Genomic DNA, 19,166 nt, shown 5'->3' with positions numbered 1-19,166 from the left:
AACAATCAAAGTAAAAAAAAAAAAACCCACCCGTGATGATAAAATGCTGTATCAAATGGGGCAATTTTTAAATTTCAAAACAAACATACAGTGACTAACTAGTTAAAGAAAACTGAAGAAAAAATATGATAGTTGTAATTACATAATAGGGGGGAGATACAAGGGAAGTAATAACGCCACACCTGCCTCGTTCTGTTCTTAAGGAGGCGACAGTAAACTAGAGACATCGAAGCTTGGTGCAGCAGACTCACAAACCAACCAACACTCATTTTTCATGCTGCGGTCCGTCCTCTCACTATTTCACCACCCAACACCTCAACATTAGTTCAGAAAAACTGGGGGAAATTTGTTGTATATACAACATTCTAAAATAATTAGATTAAAACAATAATAAAATCATGCAGTTTGAACAAGCCGGTCAGTTTCCAGATCTGTTTAAGTGACCTGTTTTTTTTTTTGGGAGGGGGGTTAATTCTATAATATATATATTATATATATATATATATATATATATATTATATATATATATTTTATTATATCTATATATAATATCAATATAAACATAACATAAACAAAACATAAACATAGAAACAAACACGCTGAAGGACTGCGGATTGATTACACCAAATTAAGATCCTTGTGCTGTATACAGAATATTCAAAAGGCCCTGATATGCACCCATTGAATCATGGCGTACTCATACAGGATACGTCACAAATGACATCTAGCACCATTCAAAAAGAGAGAAACGAAAAAACAAAACAAGAGTGCTTTACACAGATCAGGGGCTAACATATTCACATAGCTACAGTGAAATGATGAATATTAAGAGTTTAAACTGCAGGGATGTTATTTCTGATTGTTATAAACAAAGTCATTAAATACAAACACAAAACACAAAGTTTTAAGGGGGAGAAATGACAAAATAAAGTCCATATTGCTACAGAGTAACATCATGCTATAGTGTTTTAAATATTGGCAGTCAAACAAAAAAAAACCCAAGGGATAGGCTAGTACTGATATACATGGCTGGAGAGCTAGAATACGTTACGAAACAAGAAAAATGGGAAGTCAAATCTGAGATCAACTCGACAGAATTGTCTCGAGGAAAACAAAACCAAGACGTGGTGTGTTGGTTTCCAGTCTGTCGTAACAGAGAAAATGTGTAGAATAAATATTTTTCTGCTGTTTGTTTTCCTGTTGTTTTCCCTCCGAGCGACCCTGAGAGGTAACAGTTGTATTAGTCTGTTTTTTGAGATGAGAATACGGCGACGTGTTGAAACGCGGGACGATGATCTTTTCTCGCCGTGCCCACATTTCAGTGCAGATTTTCTTTTCTTTCTTTTTTTTTTACTTTTTTTTCTGCTAACTTGGATTCATGATTAATGCTGAAAAAAGATGAGGCAGATCACTGGGAATTTTAGTTAAAACGGTCAAGTACTGATGCTCTTTGCCTCAAGTCAGAATTAATTCGTTACAGGCATCTTTTGCAAAGCTTATGTACACTGAGATGCTGTGTCAGGCCCAAGCGCTCCCTAAATGCCACGCGAATGCAAATATTAGTGTTCCTTTGGTTATGTAAAAAAAATCTACATGCATCTCATCCTTTACAAAAATAAAAGTATAGAAAATTACCGTTAGAAATTATCTGAAAATGCTTCTTCCAATGTAAAAAAACATCACTTTTCATTAGTAATATACTCATATGTATTAATATCTCATTTATTACCTCCATCTAAATTGTATATTAAAACTCTAATCAAATATATTCTTTTCTTTTGTACTTCTCACACAGTGAATTAATTTCTTGAATAATCTGAATAACTGAAGTACTGAATAATCAAAGTGTGAGAGGATTTTCTGATGACACACGTCCCCCCTCAAACCCACCCCGACAAAATATCAGGAAAATGTTAAATAGCAAAACCCTTCAAGAAGTGATTTTTCTGTTTTCTAATTTCCTTCAAGATTTCATTTAGTTTTCCTGATAAATCTGCATAGCGTGTCATCATGTGCAATGTGTTTTTTGTTTCTTTACAGGATTTAAACTCTTTTAATGAAATGATATAACCTAATGTAGATGTGTTCTCGTAGTTTGGGGTCCCCGTGTCACAGGAAACCGAAGTGCTTTGAAAACGATGAAAAGAATAATCAGGTAGACCATCTGACAGTGGAGGCATACTGCTGTTCTGACACAATATAATACTTGGCCAACCAATCGCTTGTTGGCAAATAAATTTACCCTTGAATGCCCGGTGTGTTAATTCACAAATCACATTTCTTCATTTTGTTAGTTTAACTGCACATCAGGGAAGAAAACACCCTCTAACTGACATCTACCATAACACCAAAAATGCCAAACTGCAAATACATATCCTTAACTGTTCAATCACCGGATGTAACTGGAGAAACAATGCATTATCTTTTATCTTTTTTTTCCTCTAACGTGAGAAATCTGAATCATACATTTGATCATAGTCCAATCACACGATAGGGCGAGATGTGTAGCCAATGTTGAATCAAACATTTTATACCTCCACTCATCCAGTCTTTATCTTCCACCTCTTCACAACACAGTCACAATCCTTTTGACAGACTCCTGCGATGAAGCCTCTCTTCTTCCGCGGCGCAGCGGAGTAGCTGCACCTGATTCAGACGATCAAACAGCATTTGGTCGGGCTATTCGTGCTCGGCAAGTGTCAATGGAAAACTGGCCATTTCTCCAAAAACACACAGTCCACTGAGTCTTCAATACCAAAGCCATCAAGTACCGTATCCAACCTAAAGCTATTCTGGTGTAACATAACTGAAATATGAACTCCCAGCAGAGGGGAGTTAATGATTTGTCTTTTCACTCTGAAAACATCTCACGCGTCTTTAAAAATCAGTCAGGATTAAAAGAACAACAAAGAAAAAAGGCTAGCAGCCAAATTGTTGCAAGTGTTATGTTTTGTTTTGTTTTTTTCAACGGGAGAAAAAAAATTGTGCATAGTAGCCTGAAATCTCCTCCCTGGCCTCTGCATGTCTTGGCACATGACATGTGAGGTCTGATACTGTCTTTAAAGTCCAAGAGGAGCATCGAATCTGAAAATAGGACCTCCAGCCAGCAGAGAGGAGGAATGCACCGGTCGCTCTGTCGTTTTGTGAGGTTATCTTGATTGGATCCTGATCCTGAAAGACGAGATGATGCAGAGGTCAGACATGTTGTTCATAAATCCAGATTATGTGAGTGAAGTAGCCAAAATCATCTACTGACCATCTATTCACCTCACTGAGATAATTTTAATACCTGCACACTGAATCTACAGGTAGTGCTGTGAAACAGTAGGCTGATAAGTCAATGAGTCAATTTGATTTACTGTTTGTACAAAAAATGTCAGAAAACTGTGAAAAATGCTCATCGTAGTCCAATGTGACTCTCTAAAAGAGTCACGTCAATTTTCAATTATACAGAACAGAGAAAAGAAACAAATCCTCACATGAATGAAAGTATGAATGTTTCGATTTTCTATTCATAAATGACTTGAACAATTAATTGACTATCAAAATTAATTTTCTGTTGGTCAATGAATCCATTAATCGCTTATTTCGGTTGTTATTTGAACCAAAGCGATAAATATTTAGGATTGCAGCTCCTCAAATGTGACGATTTGACATGATTCAAATTGTTCTCTAAAAAAATAATTGAAATGTGCATTTCTCCATGTTTAAAGTGTTCATCAAAGCAGTTGAAACATTAATCAATAATGAAACCTGAGAGTGATCGGCGTACCTGGCTAACTCTGTGTGGTCAGCTGAGGACTTAGCTGGGCACCCAGCTGTGAGCGGAGCCCTGTGTGGTGGCCGGACCTGCGTAGCTTTGGCTTCCAGGCAGTATGGTGTCAAAGTTATCAAAGTAGTCCATGCCTTCACCGTCCATGAGGTCACTCTTGATGATGTAATCCACGTCACAATCCAGGTTTTCAGTGAACATGTCTATGTCCAAGTCTGTGGGCAATCGGTCCTGACCGGTCGGGAAGCAGGACGGTGCGCCGAACGGGCTCATCCCCTGCACACTCACGCCGGGATTGGCTGAGGTGACAGGCCCGCCGTGATGAGAGCCCACAGCTGGCACCGTGGGATGTTGGACTTTGAGAGCAGAGAGTTGAGATGGGTCCTGAGGCATACCTGAGAGGATCATCCCCAACCCCATCTGAGAGTGATGCTGGTGTTGTTGTTGTTGTGGCTGTTGTTGCTGCTGGTGCGGCTGCTGCTGGTGGCGGAGGTGATGCTGCTGCTGCTGCTGCTGCGGCTGCATCTGAGCCTGCAGCGCCATGGGGGCCACCGTGTTCGGCTCAAGTCCTTTACCCAACAGTAGCTGATTGGGTTTGGACCTCACGCCCACCACGGACGTACCAATGCCCATCAGGCCCACCCCTCCAGGATTAGGCATGAGGGGATCCACCTGAGTCATCATGACATCGCTCGGAGGAGGGGAGTCAGAGGTGAGCAGTGCCTCCAGGCTGGAAGGCACGTGGGTGCTATAATGGCCGCTCCCACGAGAGCCAGGACTGGACATGGGGTTGAAAAGGGAGTTGCTGAAAGTTGACGGCTCTTTGCTGCTGGGTCCACACTGAGAGATGGAGGCCTGGGTCCCGGTGTGAGTCGGGGCCTGCGGGATGCTGGATGGCTGCAGCTGATGGAAGGAGGAGAAGCTGGAACCCCGAGGCAGCAGGGTGGAGGCGGAGGGCAGTGGAGTGGGAGGTGCTGGTGGGGCTGTACTGGGACTGGCCCCTCCCTGCTGCCCAGTCATCAATGTGAGGCCATCGATCAGATCCAGCTCCTCCATGAGGGTCTCGGTGAGGGTGGGGGTCAAGCTGCTGGCAGTGTATCTCGCCAGCATTGAGTCCTCAGGCAAGTTATCGTCGTCCTCCTGTCCAGGAGCAATGGGGGACAGACGCCCGCTGAGGGTGCTGGCATCGGAGCTTGCGCGTGGGCGGAAGGTGGTCCACATGTCGGCGTCATCCAGGCTGCCACGGGACGAGGGGCTGCTGCTGTTAACCCCCCACTTGGGGAACTGCTGGGACGAATTTGGACTGTCTGCGCCTCCTGAACCTGTGCCGCCGTCCCCCTGCAGCGCCCCTCCAGCGCCACCCAGGCCGGCTGCTCCCGCCTGCTTCTTGGTCTGCTTGGCCCTCATGCGGCTCTTCAGCAGTTTGCTGCTGTTATCCATGGAGGCGGCGCGGCGGCGAGGAGCTTTGCCGGTCTTCCCTCCCTCCGGGTTGAGCATCCACCAGGAGCTCTTGCCTGTTGATTCATTGTGTACCCTCAGGAACTTGTTGTGGAGTGATAAATTGTGGCGAATTGAGTTCTGGAGAAGGAGAGAAATGTAGGTTAAGCAACGTTTAAATAATCCTCCTGACACTAAAGATTCCCAATGTGGGAGTTGGGACGCCCCCAAGAGGTCACAAGATAAATCTGTGGGGTCATGAAAAAAACAGAAAACCACACATAATTGTATGTATCTGTATATGTATTTGTCAGACTTTCCTGTAATCTGCATCTAATTTTTACCATAATTTTAATCTTACATTAATTTTTTTTCATTCAAATTTAAACTGTGATGAGCCGTCATTGCTTTGTTTGAAGGGGTTACAACCTGCAACATGTATTAGACAGGTTCAGATCTTTATTGTCCTGAAACTGTGATGTGTTTTCTCCAAATTGCCCAGCCCAAACAATAACCAGTGTCTATGATGTTACATAATATGTCCAGCTATAAACTTATGACTTACAGCACTTCAAACATTAGAGTCCACCTTATAAATGATGCAGTAAACATGTGCACCACCCACACTCACCTTCCAGCCAGCTGAGCTGTTGCTGTCTCCTTTGTCTCTGAAGTAAGGCACTGTTTTCACCATCCACTCGTAGATCTGAGCCAGGGTCAGCCTCTTCTCAGGTGAGTTCTCGATGGCCTGGCTAATCAGATCAGCGTAGCTCTGGTTCCCCCACGCGTTGCGCCGGGATGATCCTTTGCGGGGCGTCGCGCCGGCTCCGCCCACGCCGGCCACGATCGCACCGTCGCCCGCCGCCGCCCCTGCAGCCTTCTCGGGCTCGGATGTGATTTGCTGTGGCTCGGGCTTGTCCTCGTCGGCGGGCGGAGTCCCAGCGGCGGACTCGGGGCCGTCCGCGCCCTCCGGCTTCACCGCCGAGATGTCGGGTCTCGGCAGGGGCCACGTGCAGGAGCGAGGTCTGGTCTGCGGCTCGAAATCTGGGTCAATCGGGGGCACCGACGACTCCTCCATGGTGGTCCTCTGAACTTCCACTCAGCCAAATAAAAAAAAAAATAAAAAAAGATGGGACCACCTAAAACATCTACCTTTAAACTTTAAAAGATAACTGAGCGGGGTGGTGCAAACACACACAAACAATATGCTCCACCCGGCGCCGGGGTGTAAACAGAGGGGCCTAGGAAAGAGACGTAATAATCTGGACACACCAATAGCCTCTGTTAATCCTCAGATTGGAGATTAGGGAACCCAAATAATCTCCTTAATAGTAACTATCATAAACCTTCCGATTTATATAGCATGAAGGAGGGCTGGGATGACAGTCCCTTTGTTTGAATGAAATAAAAACAAAAGTGGCAGAGTGGCAATGAGCACCAAAACATCTGGATGTACAGAGGTTTGGCTCACCTGACAATGAACCTTACAGGTTTATGCAGACAAAATAATGCCATTCCTGTTAATAAATGTAAATATTAACCAGAAAACAAAGCAATATTGCTAGAATACATTAAAAATGAAGGGTTATTTGGTACCAAAAGTTGCCAAATTACAATAATCCCTGTTGTTAAACGTTCAAACTGGGGCCTGTCTCGTTTTACCGTAAGACTACAAACAGGGATTAGCTGAGTCCTGTTACAAAGGATCTTCTTAGGAGAGCCTCCACTTGTAAACAACGTGATGTCTGGGCAAAAAAAAAAAAAAAAAAACTTTTTAAAAAATAAATAAAACTCCCCCAAAATGTTTGCAGACAGTCTCAGATGAACCCGGTTAACGAAGAAAAACAAACGTCTAACGGCTGACGATCCGAGAAACGGTTTGTTCGCCAACTGCCGAAAGAAAAGTGTAAAAAACAGCAGAGACGTTTGGCCGCCGTCTCTTTGGCCTGCACGGTAAAGCCGCTGTAACTCAAACTAATAAAATACAACGCAATGAGAGGAGGAGGAGGATAAAGTGTAACCGGTCGACTAGTGTTTAAGTTGATAAAAGTGTAAAGATGAGAGAAATGTACGTGAGTGGAGGGAGGGAGGGAAGTCCGGGCTTTCAGGTCTGCACGATCCGCCACATTGCGGCCAGGCGCATGTCACCATCTGCCATGTTTCTCCACACTCCTGCCGCGGCACACGATGCTCGAAGAAGCGGTTATAAAAGCCTCCTTTCGACCGAGGCCCTGGAGCTCAGCGCCAGAGCTTCGCCCCCGAGGTCTCGTAGACGAGCTACGAAGCGAATTCCCGGGTGTTGGGTTGAAGTTGGGTCGCCTTGGAGGTCTGTCGGCTCCCCCTCGCCGCACTTTGAAAACAGCACGATAGCCTCCGTAACGTTAGCTGGTTAAGCTGCTGCTACTCCAGAGTTTACAATCCGTGAAAAAGTCAGTGAAATACCTCCGATAGTCCTTCAAGTGGCCGTCTCTATTCAGCAGTGACTTTTGTAAAAGTTCCCGTCGCCGTGGTTGTCCAAATATCCACTCCTTCACTATCTTTTTGACTTGTTTTGTTTTGTTTTGTTTTGACTCGAGGCGAAGACACCCTTCTGACGTCTGTTTACCACTGTCAGGCAACGCGCTCTGCGCCTGCGCACAGTGGACTTCTGGGTAACCGAGTCATTCATGTGACAGCGCGGACGTAAACAGCAGCTGAAGGAGGTAACAGGTACCTGTAACAGTACATTATATAACAGTTTATGAAGGTGTGCTCAGCCCCAGCTACACTTAGGGAGTTTAAGTAAGTGTAATTTCAGTACTGATATTATTAATAGACTACAATAACTTGAACTACAAAACTACCAATTTTCATACTATTTACAGCAACAAAAATACTATTTCTTAATTTTGCTACATGTAAATGAAAAGTGTTTCTTTCACAAATGTTTTCACAGGTATTTTCATCTAAAACTACATAAAGTTAAGAGAGATGAATAACCTACCTAACTTTGAAACTGTAAATGAATTTTTCAATATTCAAAATTGCTGTTCTTCTATTAGTTTTGTTGGAAAAGATCAGACCCACCCAGTCTCTTCTTATTGTACATGTTTTGTTTTGTTTTTTGTAAGAAAGCAACAACTTTTATTTATTTACTATTGTTTATTTTCATGGTGACTGCTGTATGTTTATGGAGTTACCTTTTAATGTGTACAGTTGATCCAAAAAAGGTTGTCACTGCTTTTATTTAAGGAGCATAATAACAAAACATCAACCCGCCTAATCTGTTGTCTCATTAACCACAACAATTCATCAACCTTTCATTAAAAAAAAAATAAGACAAAGAGAAAATAAAGTCGTTCTTACAGAGCTTCTGACCTGAAAGGCAATATAATTCTCATTTTCACTCAACAAACTGGTACTGTATAGAGGTCCAGCTCTGTCCTAGACTGTCCCCTATACTCCATAGAGGACTCTTCTCACCTTCTGCATGAGACTGTGGGGGTCTTAAAAAGTTCCATCACCAACAGATTGCTACTCCCACCATGTAAAAAGGAGCACTACCACAGGTCCTTCATTTCAACAGCTGTCAGACATGACTTCATGTATTTTTTGTATATATATTTCTTACTTTTCCCTCGGCATGGGATCATTAAAGTCCATCTTATCTTAAAAGTTTCACATTTTTCATAAGTTTCTCACCACTGTAGTTTCTCCTCCATGCTTGGAATGAGAGGATGAGGTAAGCGGTATTCAGTTGGTTGCAATCTGCAAATTTCACCACTAGATGCCACTAAATTCTACATGCTGGACCTTTAAAACATCTTATATCTCATAAGAAATAGTTGATTGCACAATCAACTTGATACTGTGCACAAGCTATAATTTAGATCTGAGACTTGATTGGAGATTTATAACTTGACTCTGTTAATTATTGCCTTTAACTGACTGGAGTTTTCTGTGGTTTTCTGAGCATGAAGTTCTGTTACCTGGGCATTTCGATGACAAGAACCTAATTAAAGTGAAACAACTCTTAAAACAGATGTGGTAGATTAGAAAGCCTGAAATGAGAAAGCACTTCAGAAGTTCTCTCTCATCTTACTGTAGTGTTTGTTGTCATATATTATAGGTTAGTCAGAGTATTATGTCCTTTAACCTCCATGTAGTTTGCTTGTGTCTTTAGTGTAATTTACAGTCGATTGTATTGTATTCTGCTTACTTGTGATGCTTACTTGTCATGCTAAAAGTAACCCAGTACATTGAGGTCTGTACCATACTTAAATTCCCTCTCTAAAGTTTGCTTTTTAATGCTGCACTGTTTCTCATTAGCTGAGTTGTGACTCAGACTAGGTGAGGCATTTATACAGGAAGCCATGCCGTGTGAAAGCTGCTGTGGCTCCAGGTGTCTGATAGCTACCATGACTCACCTGATGTCTCATGGGATCAACTTCAGGAACCAGAGAATGCGTGCTTGTCTGCAGCTTTTTCTATCCTGTGTCTTGAACAAAACTGGACCTGTGTATGTGTACTGATATGTGAGCTCAGGTAAAATGTGTGTCTTCGTCATGGACAACAAAAATCCAAACTGCACTGAACTATTTCTGTCTCTTCTGTTTTAATCATTTGGTCCACTGCCACAGTCAGTATTGCACAAGTTTCAAATGTAATAACCTGGTTGAGCGGGACATTTCACAGTCTCCAAGGAGTTTGTGCAATTGTCATACTAATAATCTTCATGACAACAGAACAAACTCAATCTGCCAATGAAGACCATGTGATGTGGTTCTGGACAAAGGCAGTAAGTGGACTTTTAGTGTGGACTGTTAGTAGAACTACTAGGACTGATCTGTACCACCACTTACCTGTCAATCAAAGCTGTTATGCTGTTAATTATGCATAACTTTAAGCCTTAATATAATTTTAACAGGTGAGTTCTATTTAAAAAAATCACCCTCAGTACAGTTGTCATGAATGAGGAATTAGCTAAAGAGACCAAAACTGTTTTTTTGTACCAGGCTGTTTATTTCTGCTGTGAAGTTGGACATTTTAACATTGGGACTTATGGAGATTGTCACGCCTTTGGACCATTTATTTATTTATTTATAAAGTCTATAGAGACTTGGCTTGGGAACTGGAGGGTGGCCGGTTCAAGTCCAGCATGGATCCAAATTATAGAAGGTGGACTGGTAGCTGGAGAGGTGCCAGTTCACCTCCTGGGCATTGCCGATGTGCCCTTGAGCAAGGCACCGAAGGGCTTGCAGGGCGCTGCTCTGGCTGGCTGCCCATCACTCCACCATCTCTCTCCACATTGCATGTCTATGAGCCTTTGTGCTGTATGTGTGTTTGGGGTTAAAAAATGCATGTAAATAAAAACTGAGTGAAAAAAAGAATTTCCCCGTTGGGGGGATTAATAAAGTATCTCTTCTTCTTCTTCTATCTCTTCTTCTATTTTTCACCAAAGCATGACATAAATTGGAAAATTATTGCGAAATGTGTCTTGAACCAACGTCATAAGTAACACACTGTCTAAATACATGAAAAGTTCATCAAATTAACCAACAAGTTCCACAATGAATGCAGAATATGAAGCAGCAGAAAGGTTGCTGTTTTTATATTAGGTCAGCCCTTACGCGTTGTGGACTTCAACTCCCAGCAGCCTTTGCGGTTCGTTCTCTGTGTTTACAACCAGCTGACATCCGGCGTCTTCCCGTCCATTAGCCACCGATACCCACAGTCAGCGATAGCAATCTACACTCGATATTTTCCTCATCGAAATCGCCCCCCACTGATTCGTCATTTCAACTGAATGCAAACATCCATCGTAGTCATCAGATGCAGGTGAGGTCGACGCGACACAAATCACCGTTTGCACGTTTGGTTAGCCAGCTAGCCCGCAGCTAACCAGGCGAGAGCAGGATTTGCATACGCTAACACGGCAGCTAATGCTAACTGTAGCCTTCCTGCTCGCAGAGCTCGGTTTCAAAATGTGTCAGGGGGACGCTCGGTGCTGGTTGTTGTGCTCCGAGTGAGATACATTTTCAGTTTTAAAGCATCCGCTGCTTTATCGCCACAAGCCAGCTGATGTGCAGCCGAGGCTGGATGCAGAAGAAACATTAGCCCGCTAGCCTGACTAGCTTCACGTTAAGTGTTAAAAGACCTTAGCTTCGGAGCTAACCTCTGCCGCAGCCGGACTGCTAAGTTTGTTATTTTAATCACATAAACCGTGGTGAGGTGAGCCTGTCTGCTCACTACTTTAATTTCAGGTAACTGATCGATCATTTGCAGGTTTGACGTCTGATTGATAATGTGACGTTAGCTCGCTGGATAATGGATGATATGTGCAGTTATGGTGCCAGGCTGTGGGAAGCTGCCTCACAGTGTTTGTGTTGTTTGTGTCAGGGCTCTGGCCCCTTCTCCAGCAGCTGAAGCGCACCAGTCCTGTCCTCTCTGCTCCTCGTCCACGGCCTTCATCCTTCCTGAGCCATGACCACCCAGAGGGATCTTGATATGGTGAGTGAGGGTCTGAAGTTATGTTACCACAGCAACCCAGAGCTAAAGGCTGCTTGATGATGGCACGTGAAGTCTTTGCATTGTCTGAAAACACTGTGACAACATTACATGAACGTTTCCCCAAGTTCAAATAATTTAGGTTTGGGGAGGGAGCAGGATGGATTAACAAACGCCGGGGCCGTGACTGCTGTTCCTGTGAACGCCATCTGTCTAATCTCAGTTAAAACGTTGCCCTACTTTCCTTTCAAGGTTTAGATGTCAATTGATTGTGCCCTCTTAATAAATCCTGAACCCCCACAGCCCCCCAACACCACCGCCACAGGAAGCGGTAGAAATTATAATTATACATACATACATATATATATGTATATATATCTCACAGTTACAATCTCTGGATGCTGGTTGTGTAACCTGAACGTATTAAAAGAGAAGGAGAAATTTTAATTTCATGTCAATGAGACAATCAGTTGTTTTAGTGCTAGTGTTTAGGGCAGTTATTCCAGTAAAACAAAATTAATCTGCAACAATTGTGAGGATCTGTTAATAATTTACAATAGATTTTAAAGTAAAAAAGTCAAATTTGTTGACATTTATTATTATGAATTCCCAAATTTTCACCTTTTTTTTCTGCTGTATGGAGTTGTGAATTGCATACATTCATGGGAGTTTTTAATAATTTCTGTAGTTTCTTAATTGTAAAAATAATCAGCAGATTATTCTCAAAATTGTATTTTTTTTGTTGTGGCCTTTGAGACACACATAGACACAATTAAACAAAAAAGTTTAATGTTTTATCTAGGGACACCTACATCCGTACAGTAAGGCAGAGTAGGATTTAATCATATTGCGTGGTTTGTTTTGTTTTTAGGAAACTTCAGAAATGCCCCTGGTATCTCTGTTAACCCTTTTTTTTAATTCACAACAGCGTTTGAAGGATTTAATGTCTTCCTTTTGGATTGGTGGACCTCGAGGACCTTTGTGAAGCTGCAGGATGTTGCCATGAGTAACCAGGCAGATTTGACTTTGTTGTTATTTTGTTGTGTTGATGAAAGGGATGGGGGACAGGGATGGGGGACAAAGCTTGTTAATGATGACATGGGTATGTAACCCCACATTGAGGTTATTCAGTTCAGAGAGGGGGGATGGGAGGGCAGAGGACCACCGAGGGAGGATTGTATTTGTAAACAGATCAGAGAGTGGGGTCGTCCCTTCCTGACGTCACACCTCGTGGTTAAGTCTCTTTGTTCTCTCCTCTGTGATTTGTGAACCAAAGAAAGTTCATGTGCCACCTTTCGAAGGTCAGATGTCGGGAAAAATTAATCCCTTCTGTCAGTAGAGACATCCCAGTAAAGATTTAGTTGATTGGATGTTTTCACCCCTCAAAGTAATGTTTGGAGTAGCAGCATGATTGATTAGAGATGATGGATTAATGGACGAATAAGGAACAGTACTTGCTGCAGCATAAATTAGACAACTTAGATCCAAAGTGGATCAATAATTTAGGTCAGAGTGATGTTTCAACCCTGAGCATGAGCTGACGGTACCGACTGATAAAATAAGTGGACTTATGAGTATAAATGTAAAACCATGATTGCAAACGCTCTGCTACTGACGACTGCTTGAAACCCGAGAGTTAGATTAGATTAGATTAAACTTTATTGTCATTGCACAAAGTAACAAGTGACCCATTTAAAAACACATGTAGGTGCAAGGCTGCTGGAAATCGGTGTTAATGAAGCCACAAACCACAGTTTGTTTGAATAAACATCTATTAATAGTTGTTATGTGAGATGAAACAGTAAAATATTGTACATGATGATAAGAAATTCAACATTTTACCAGATATACAGTATATACTGTATATGGGTGGGGTTTTCATTTCATCCATCCTTTGTCCTTGTGATGCTCCATCTTCAGTTGAAGCTTTATTTATTTATTTTTTATTCACAAAAATGAAACATCATATATACAGAAATACAAGAACAAACTTTTCTCCCATAAATAAATAAATATATTAATAGACATTGTATCATTGACAAAAACAATCAAAACAAACCAACAAGGTGTGTGTGTGAGAGAACAATCATGTGGTTTTCAGTAAGTTGAAGCTTTATTTTAATGTCGGTTTTACAGTTTGGGCTGGGTTCAGATGATTGATTTGGCCAAAGAACTATTTGTTTTCTTGTCTTAATGTTGAATTTTCCTAAAATTTACCTGCCCTTATGTTAATGTTTCTATAAAGAGGTGAGCAATTTTGTCTCATTTTGTAGATTGTGGATGTGAGATCTGATTTCTCTTTCAACAAAAACAATAAATTAAATGCTCCAGTAGATCAACTCTATCCACATTATGGCGATAATTAAAAACCTTAAATACTGGTGAAATGGGATTGTTATAACCATGTAAATGTTAATTGAATTCTTTCTATCTGTCGAGACCTTTTATAGTCCACAACCTGACCGTGTGCCTCCTCACTGATTAGGATGTAATACTTAAGATCTCATCTGTTCTGTGTTCACATATAAACTTAAAAAGATTATTAGTATTTTAAAATATTGTGAAATTGGTGGACTTTGTATGAAGTTTATGTATAAAAATCTCTGTTCACTCAACATGAATGTGACTCACACTCAAAGCTGAAAATCTGCTTCAGTCTTGGCGCAAATTGTTTCCTGCTGCTGTCATAGTAATAATTAATGTTTGTATGCGTGACTATTAACTGTACCACAGTACAGGACTACAGCTAATGTTTATTTTCAAGTATCAATTAAGAAGCTGATTTTTATTCTCTAATTATCTGGTCTGTTCTTCATCTTGCGTCAGTTTTAACCACATAAGAAGGTTCACATGAAAGCAGCAAATCATCATTGAGAATCTGGAAAAAGTGTCCTCGAAGTTTACACTTGAAAGATTAATTACAGTTTCTGTTTGTCAATTGATTTTGTTTTGATGTTTTTTCTTATAGTAGATTGTGTGTGAAGGGATTTCCTGATGTCAGTGTACTATTTAGTGCTTCAAGGCATTCACACAACAACCTTTTTATTTTTAGTTTTAACAGATTAGGTTTGTGTAGCCTGACTGTTAAAGACGCTCACACACACACACACACACACACACACACACACACACATATGCACAGTCCCCCTTGGGGCTACGCACTGGCCATGTAAATTTAATAACATGGCCCAGAGCTGTCTGGGACACCTGGGGTTATCGCATTAGGCCGACAGCCCGGAGAGGAGCTCGCAGCGCCCTGGATACTAAAGAGCCAGTGTTCCCCCCCTCGGCCCCACCCATATCTGTTGTCCTCTTTGGCAACAGTGGCTCACTTCAGTGTAAGCCCTCAGTGAATGAAGTCGCCCAGTCAAAGGGTGGAGATCTGGTGTGGATAAATCTAATTAGACTGGAATGCCCGTCTCTTCTCAGCCTCCTGAAGGTCGACCCATGTCTGAAGAGGTTAGAGGAAGTGGAGGGCGTTCACCGCAACTAATTAGGAAGAACTTAAATGGAAGTTTGGCGTTTGTCTCGTCTCATATGGACCCAGGCTGAGCTGTTTTTTGTTTGTTTGTTTTTGTTATAGGTGCACCTCCGCCTTATCCTGGTCAGTGGGAAAACGCAAGACTTTACTTTCTCCCCGAATGACTCGGCCACAGACATCGCCAAGCATGTGTTTGAGAACTGGCCTGCAGGTATGTTTTTACAGGATTTATTTCTTTAATGTTCGTATATTTCACAGATTGTCATTTTGATTGTAAATTATATTAGCATGATATTAATAATTAACTGGGTTAATTGTTCTATTTCCTTTGCTAGGGCAGTTTTCTTGCCATTGTTGCCCATGTATAATCTTTTAATTTAATAAACCTTATATACTTTGTTTTATAATTAAAAAAAATAGATGATATAAATGAGTAAATGATCATCTGTAGCTTAGGTTGTGATACTACAGCCTTGAGTTTGGCAGTGTTTCATTGCAAGTGGTGACTGGCTTTATATGTTGTTCGAGGTGCAAATATAACACCAAGATTCTTAAACTAGACTTTATAGCTGAAGAGACATACCGAATACACTGGGCAACCATTGAAGTTATGGATGCAATCATGAGGACCTCAGTCATTTCTGTGTTTAACTGCAAAAACTGGTTAGCCACGCAGTCCTTAATGGCAATCAGACAGACAGTCACGACACACACAGTTGAATATCATCAGCATAAGAGTGATAAAAGTGATAAACTTGCTAATGTCAGCAAAGAGTGATAAAAGTGATGCATTTAAACTTGCTAATGATGTGACCTAACAGAAGCCTGTATAAGGCAAACGATAAGGGACCCAAGGTGGAACCCTGAGGCACACCACAGGACAGAGATTCAACATGTAGGGACACAGAAAAGCTTCTATCCAAAAGATAAAAAGAGAACCAGTCCAGGGCGCTCTCAGCAATATCCATCTAAAGCCTTTAATCAGGATGCAGTGATCCACATATCAAAAGCTGTCTCAGATCCAGAAGCACCAACAGTGAAATGACCTGTGTCAGAAACATCATTATGTCATTGTAGATCTGAGATGATCTGTGTCGATGAAATGTATCTAAAATGTTGTGTGCAGCTGTGAAGCAACAGTGAGCTGTTTGCCAACAACTTTCTCTTAAGATTTTTTATATGAAGACAGCTTTGATCAAAGAGGTCTTGCAGGGTGATAGGAGAGAACAAGTCCAAGTGCAAGAAGGATGCTTGCGATGCTGCGACATGAGGCGTCTAATGCCAGATATATATCATTTTTTAAACTTACATGTATCTGTATCGGTATATTTCAGCATGAGTTTGGGTCGTAGTAAGTGATGCACTTGTCCTCTCGCTCTGTGACAGGATGGGAGGAGGAGAGGTGAGCATTCCCAGCATACTGCGCCTTATCTTCCGGGACGCTTCCTTCATGGCAACGTTACCCTGGGAGGTAAGACCATGTCTAAGCAAAGAAGACACAAATACCACCTTATTATCTCTCCTTACTAAAAACACTCCTGTAGATAACAACGAACCACCCATAACTTTGTATCTGAAGTTTCATAAACTTTCCTCAGGTTTAAGTGGTTGTATGGAGTTTTAGGTGTATCATATTTAGGTTGAGAGAGTCATTGGTACAACTGCAGGATTTTATAAAATATTGGCCAGTAATGGCCAAGAATGTGTGGCCTAATCAGTGTCAGTTCACCAGCGTCTTCATATTCTGAGGCAGTGTGGTAAGGCAAGGTGTAACAGGAAAATAACGTGGGTTGAGGGGTCGTAAACAAAACTGCTGTCCACAGCGTTGTTAATTATACGTGTTCTTATCAAACGCTGTCATTCACCCCCCTGTCCTTGTACTCACTGCAGCCAATCAGCCTCCTTCCTTCTCTGTGCTTGGATTATGTTGCTGTTTAAAAAAGAGTATAAATAAACAATATTTCCTGAATGAGAGGTCAGTGACACCTATATGGGATAGAGACAGGCGGCACAAATGTGTATGATTTGTGAAGAGAAATTCATCTCACCCTGTCCATCTTAAAATTTGTCTTTTGTATTTCAATATTATACGAGGGGATCCAGGATTATTAAGGGGGCACAATCATCAATATCTAAAGCTTGAAAGGAAACATTTTAACTAACAAATTAGACCGATGATGTTGACAGCAACAGCATTATTAGTGACAGTTTGCCTAAAAAGTAAAAACTTTATCACAGACATAAATCTTTCATCATATAACGTGGATAGGGTCGTACTATAAAATATCCAATAAATAATAATATTTCTTTTTTTAAAGCTCTAAAGCTGCCACGGGCCGAACGACCGTCATGCACTTGGTTGCCAGAGAGACTCTTCCAGAGCCCAACTCTCATGGTGAGGATTCTTCCTCTTTGTCTTCTTTCTGAATATCGATACATCACCAGGTTCAGATATAATGTGTGTGTGTGTAGCTCTGAAACAAAGCTGAAGCCGTTAATCTCTCTGTAAACACTGTTTCGTCACTCAGGCTCAGTTTAAACATTTGAAGTTCAGTAACAGAAAACAGTTTCTTTGCATGAGTTTGCAGCTATGTACCTAATTACATAACGCAGCTTAAATGTTGTTTGTTTGACCTTTCCACATGCATCGTGCCGTGGGCATTTGTTGCTACTGCTGCTAACCTCCCACACACACACACACAGTCTGCAGAGTGATATGTGCCTTCTTCTAGTTTCAGCCGGTTTGTTTTTTATCTCACCCCACGTCTCGCTGTCTTGTCTCGTAGGTCAAAGGAACAGAGAAAAAACCACAGAGAGCAACTGCTGTCTCCTCTTGTAAGCAACAGAAACGACACCCCTACCCTTTAACCTAACCTCACACAAACACACACATACACAACCATATATATATATATATATATATATAAACATGCAACACACCCCGTTCTCTCCTGCCTGTCATCCTGTCAGCTGTGGATTTGGAATAATTACAAGAGGTGGGAGGCTGTCACCCGCTTGGTTGAACACTCGTCCAATCTGAGGCTTTTTTTTTTTTTTTTGTGCCAATGTAGTCTCTTTTCGCCCCCAGATTTTTGCCGTCTTGGCGACTGTTGCAGTTGTTATTTCATTATATTTGAAGATGACGTTAAATGCGCTCCCTCGCTGACCTGTTCGCTGCTGGACAAGTCTTAAAGAGCAGTCATACGTAGTGGAAAAAGACCCAGAAGTCTTTGCTTTTCATGGACATAGAGTCGTTATAAAGGATGTGGGGGCTTAACCTTCCCTACTAGTCACATGGATGTTTCCCCAGGTCTTACTGAATAGTGTTAACCCTTCATTGCACTTAACCAGTCTGTTAATTCAGAAGTGTTTATTGTGTTTCATCGTCATCTTCTTTTCCCCAATGGTGTTTTATTTTTATTTTTTAAATAGTTTTTGGTCAGAGGAACATACCTGAATTCCCCATGTGGTAGAAAATGTGCCATCCTCCCAGGAGACGGTTTTCTGCTTTTTACCAACTGAACCGTTCGGTCTGTATCAGCACCAGTGGCGTTTGTGCCATTACACTTACAACTGTTTGTCCTGGAAAAGGACCAATGGAGGAAAAGACTTTTATTAGGAAGAGCTGCTTTAAACCACCGGGGGGGAGGACGTACAGGTCCATGAGAAAAACAGGAACAGACTCCCAGCGAGGCGGCTTTGTAAAGATGGAGTCGGAGGATCGCTCGTGTGCCATCAGGTGTCGTGTTCGCACCTCTGGCTTTGACTTTATGGACTAGATGACTGCGATGCTTTCTGGTAACGGGAGCCGACACGGCGGGCCAGTTAAACACAGACAGAAGAGGCGGTTGATGATGAGAGGGCGGAGCGTCGTCGCTGTGAGACCCCCCTCTACTGGACACTGAGAACAGGCAGGACGAGGGAGAGCTTCCCACTTGGATGAAGAGTTTAAAAAAAAAAAAAAAGATTTAAAAAAAAAAGGAAAATTTA

The 19,166-nt window shown here is 41.9% G+C and overlaps 2 protein-coding genes across 6 annotated transcripts in view; one reads left to right on the top strand and one right to left on the bottom strand.

Moving 5' to 3' along the window:
• Positions 1 to 2,971: 2,971 nt before the first annotated feature.
• Positions 2,972 to 7,854, bottom strand: foxo4 (forkhead box O4). Of its 3 annotated transcripts, none has more exons than XM_019253525.2 (4): positions 7,652 to 7,854; positions 5,841 to 6,313; positions 3,773 to 5,350; positions 2,972 to 3,171 (listed from the first exon to the last, which is right to left on the bottom strand). In XM_019253525.2, the coding sequence occupies exons 2-3, from the start codon at positions 6,285 to 6,287 to the stop codon at positions 3,803 to 3,805; spliced, it is 1,995 nt and encodes a 664-aa protein (XP_019109070.2). In that variant the 5' UTR covers positions 6,288 to 6,313; positions 7,652 to 7,854; the 3' UTR covers positions 2,972 to 3,171; positions 3,773 to 3,802. The 3 variants fall into 3 exon arrangements, with proteins under 3 accessions (XP_019109070.2, XP_027137224.1, XP_027137236.1); XM_027281423.1 differs by having other exon boundaries at positions 5,841 to 6,307; XM_027281435.1 differs by having other exon boundaries at positions 5,841 to 6,304.
• A 2,981-nt stretch (positions 7,855 to 10,835) lies between these two features.
• ubl3b (ubiquitin-like 3b) overlaps positions 10,836 to 19,166 on the top strand; it is a 12,221-nt gene continuing 3,890 nt past the window's right edge. Inside the window, exons 1-5 of one of the 3 annotated variants that reach the window (XM_027283461.1) lie at positions 11,666 to 11,698; positions 15,279 to 15,387; positions 16,563 to 16,647; positions 17,495 to 17,571; positions 17,963 to 18,127. In XM_027283461.1, the coding sequence (XP_027139262.1) occupies positions 15,337 to 15,387; positions 16,563 to 16,647; positions 17,495 to 17,571; positions 17,963 to 18,049 (300 nt within the window). In that variant the 5' untranslated portion in view covers positions 11,666 to 11,698; positions 15,279 to 15,336 and the 3' untranslated portion in view covers positions 18,050 to 18,127. Of the gene's footprint in view, positions 11,027 to 11,076; positions 11,452 to 11,587; positions 11,699 to 15,278; positions 15,388 to 16,562; positions 16,648 to 17,494; positions 17,572 to 17,962; positions 18,128 to 19,166 lie in introns of those variants that run through there. The other 2 variants (XM_010739201.3, XM_010739202.3) reach the window with 2 other exon arrangements.

This window comes from Larimichthys crocea, chromosome I (genome assembly GCF_000972845.2).
Source record: "Larimichthys crocea isolate SSNF chromosome I, L_crocea_2.0, whole genome shotgun sequence".
Taxonomy (NCBI): domain Eukaryota; kingdom Metazoa; phylum Chordata; class Actinopteri; family Sciaenidae; genus Larimichthys; species Larimichthys crocea.
This window is presented reverse-complemented; position numbering and strand designations above follow the sequence as displayed.

Coding starts and splice junctions, on each gene's coding strand:
- foxo4 (XM_019253525.2), bottom strand. CDS start 6,287: ATGGAGGAGTCGTCGGTGCCCCCGATTGACCCAGATTTCGAGCCGCAG. Junction 5,351..5,840: donor ACAGCTCAGCTGGCTGGAAG/GTGAGTGTGGGT, acceptor CTCCTTCTCCAG/AACTCAATTCGCCACAATTT.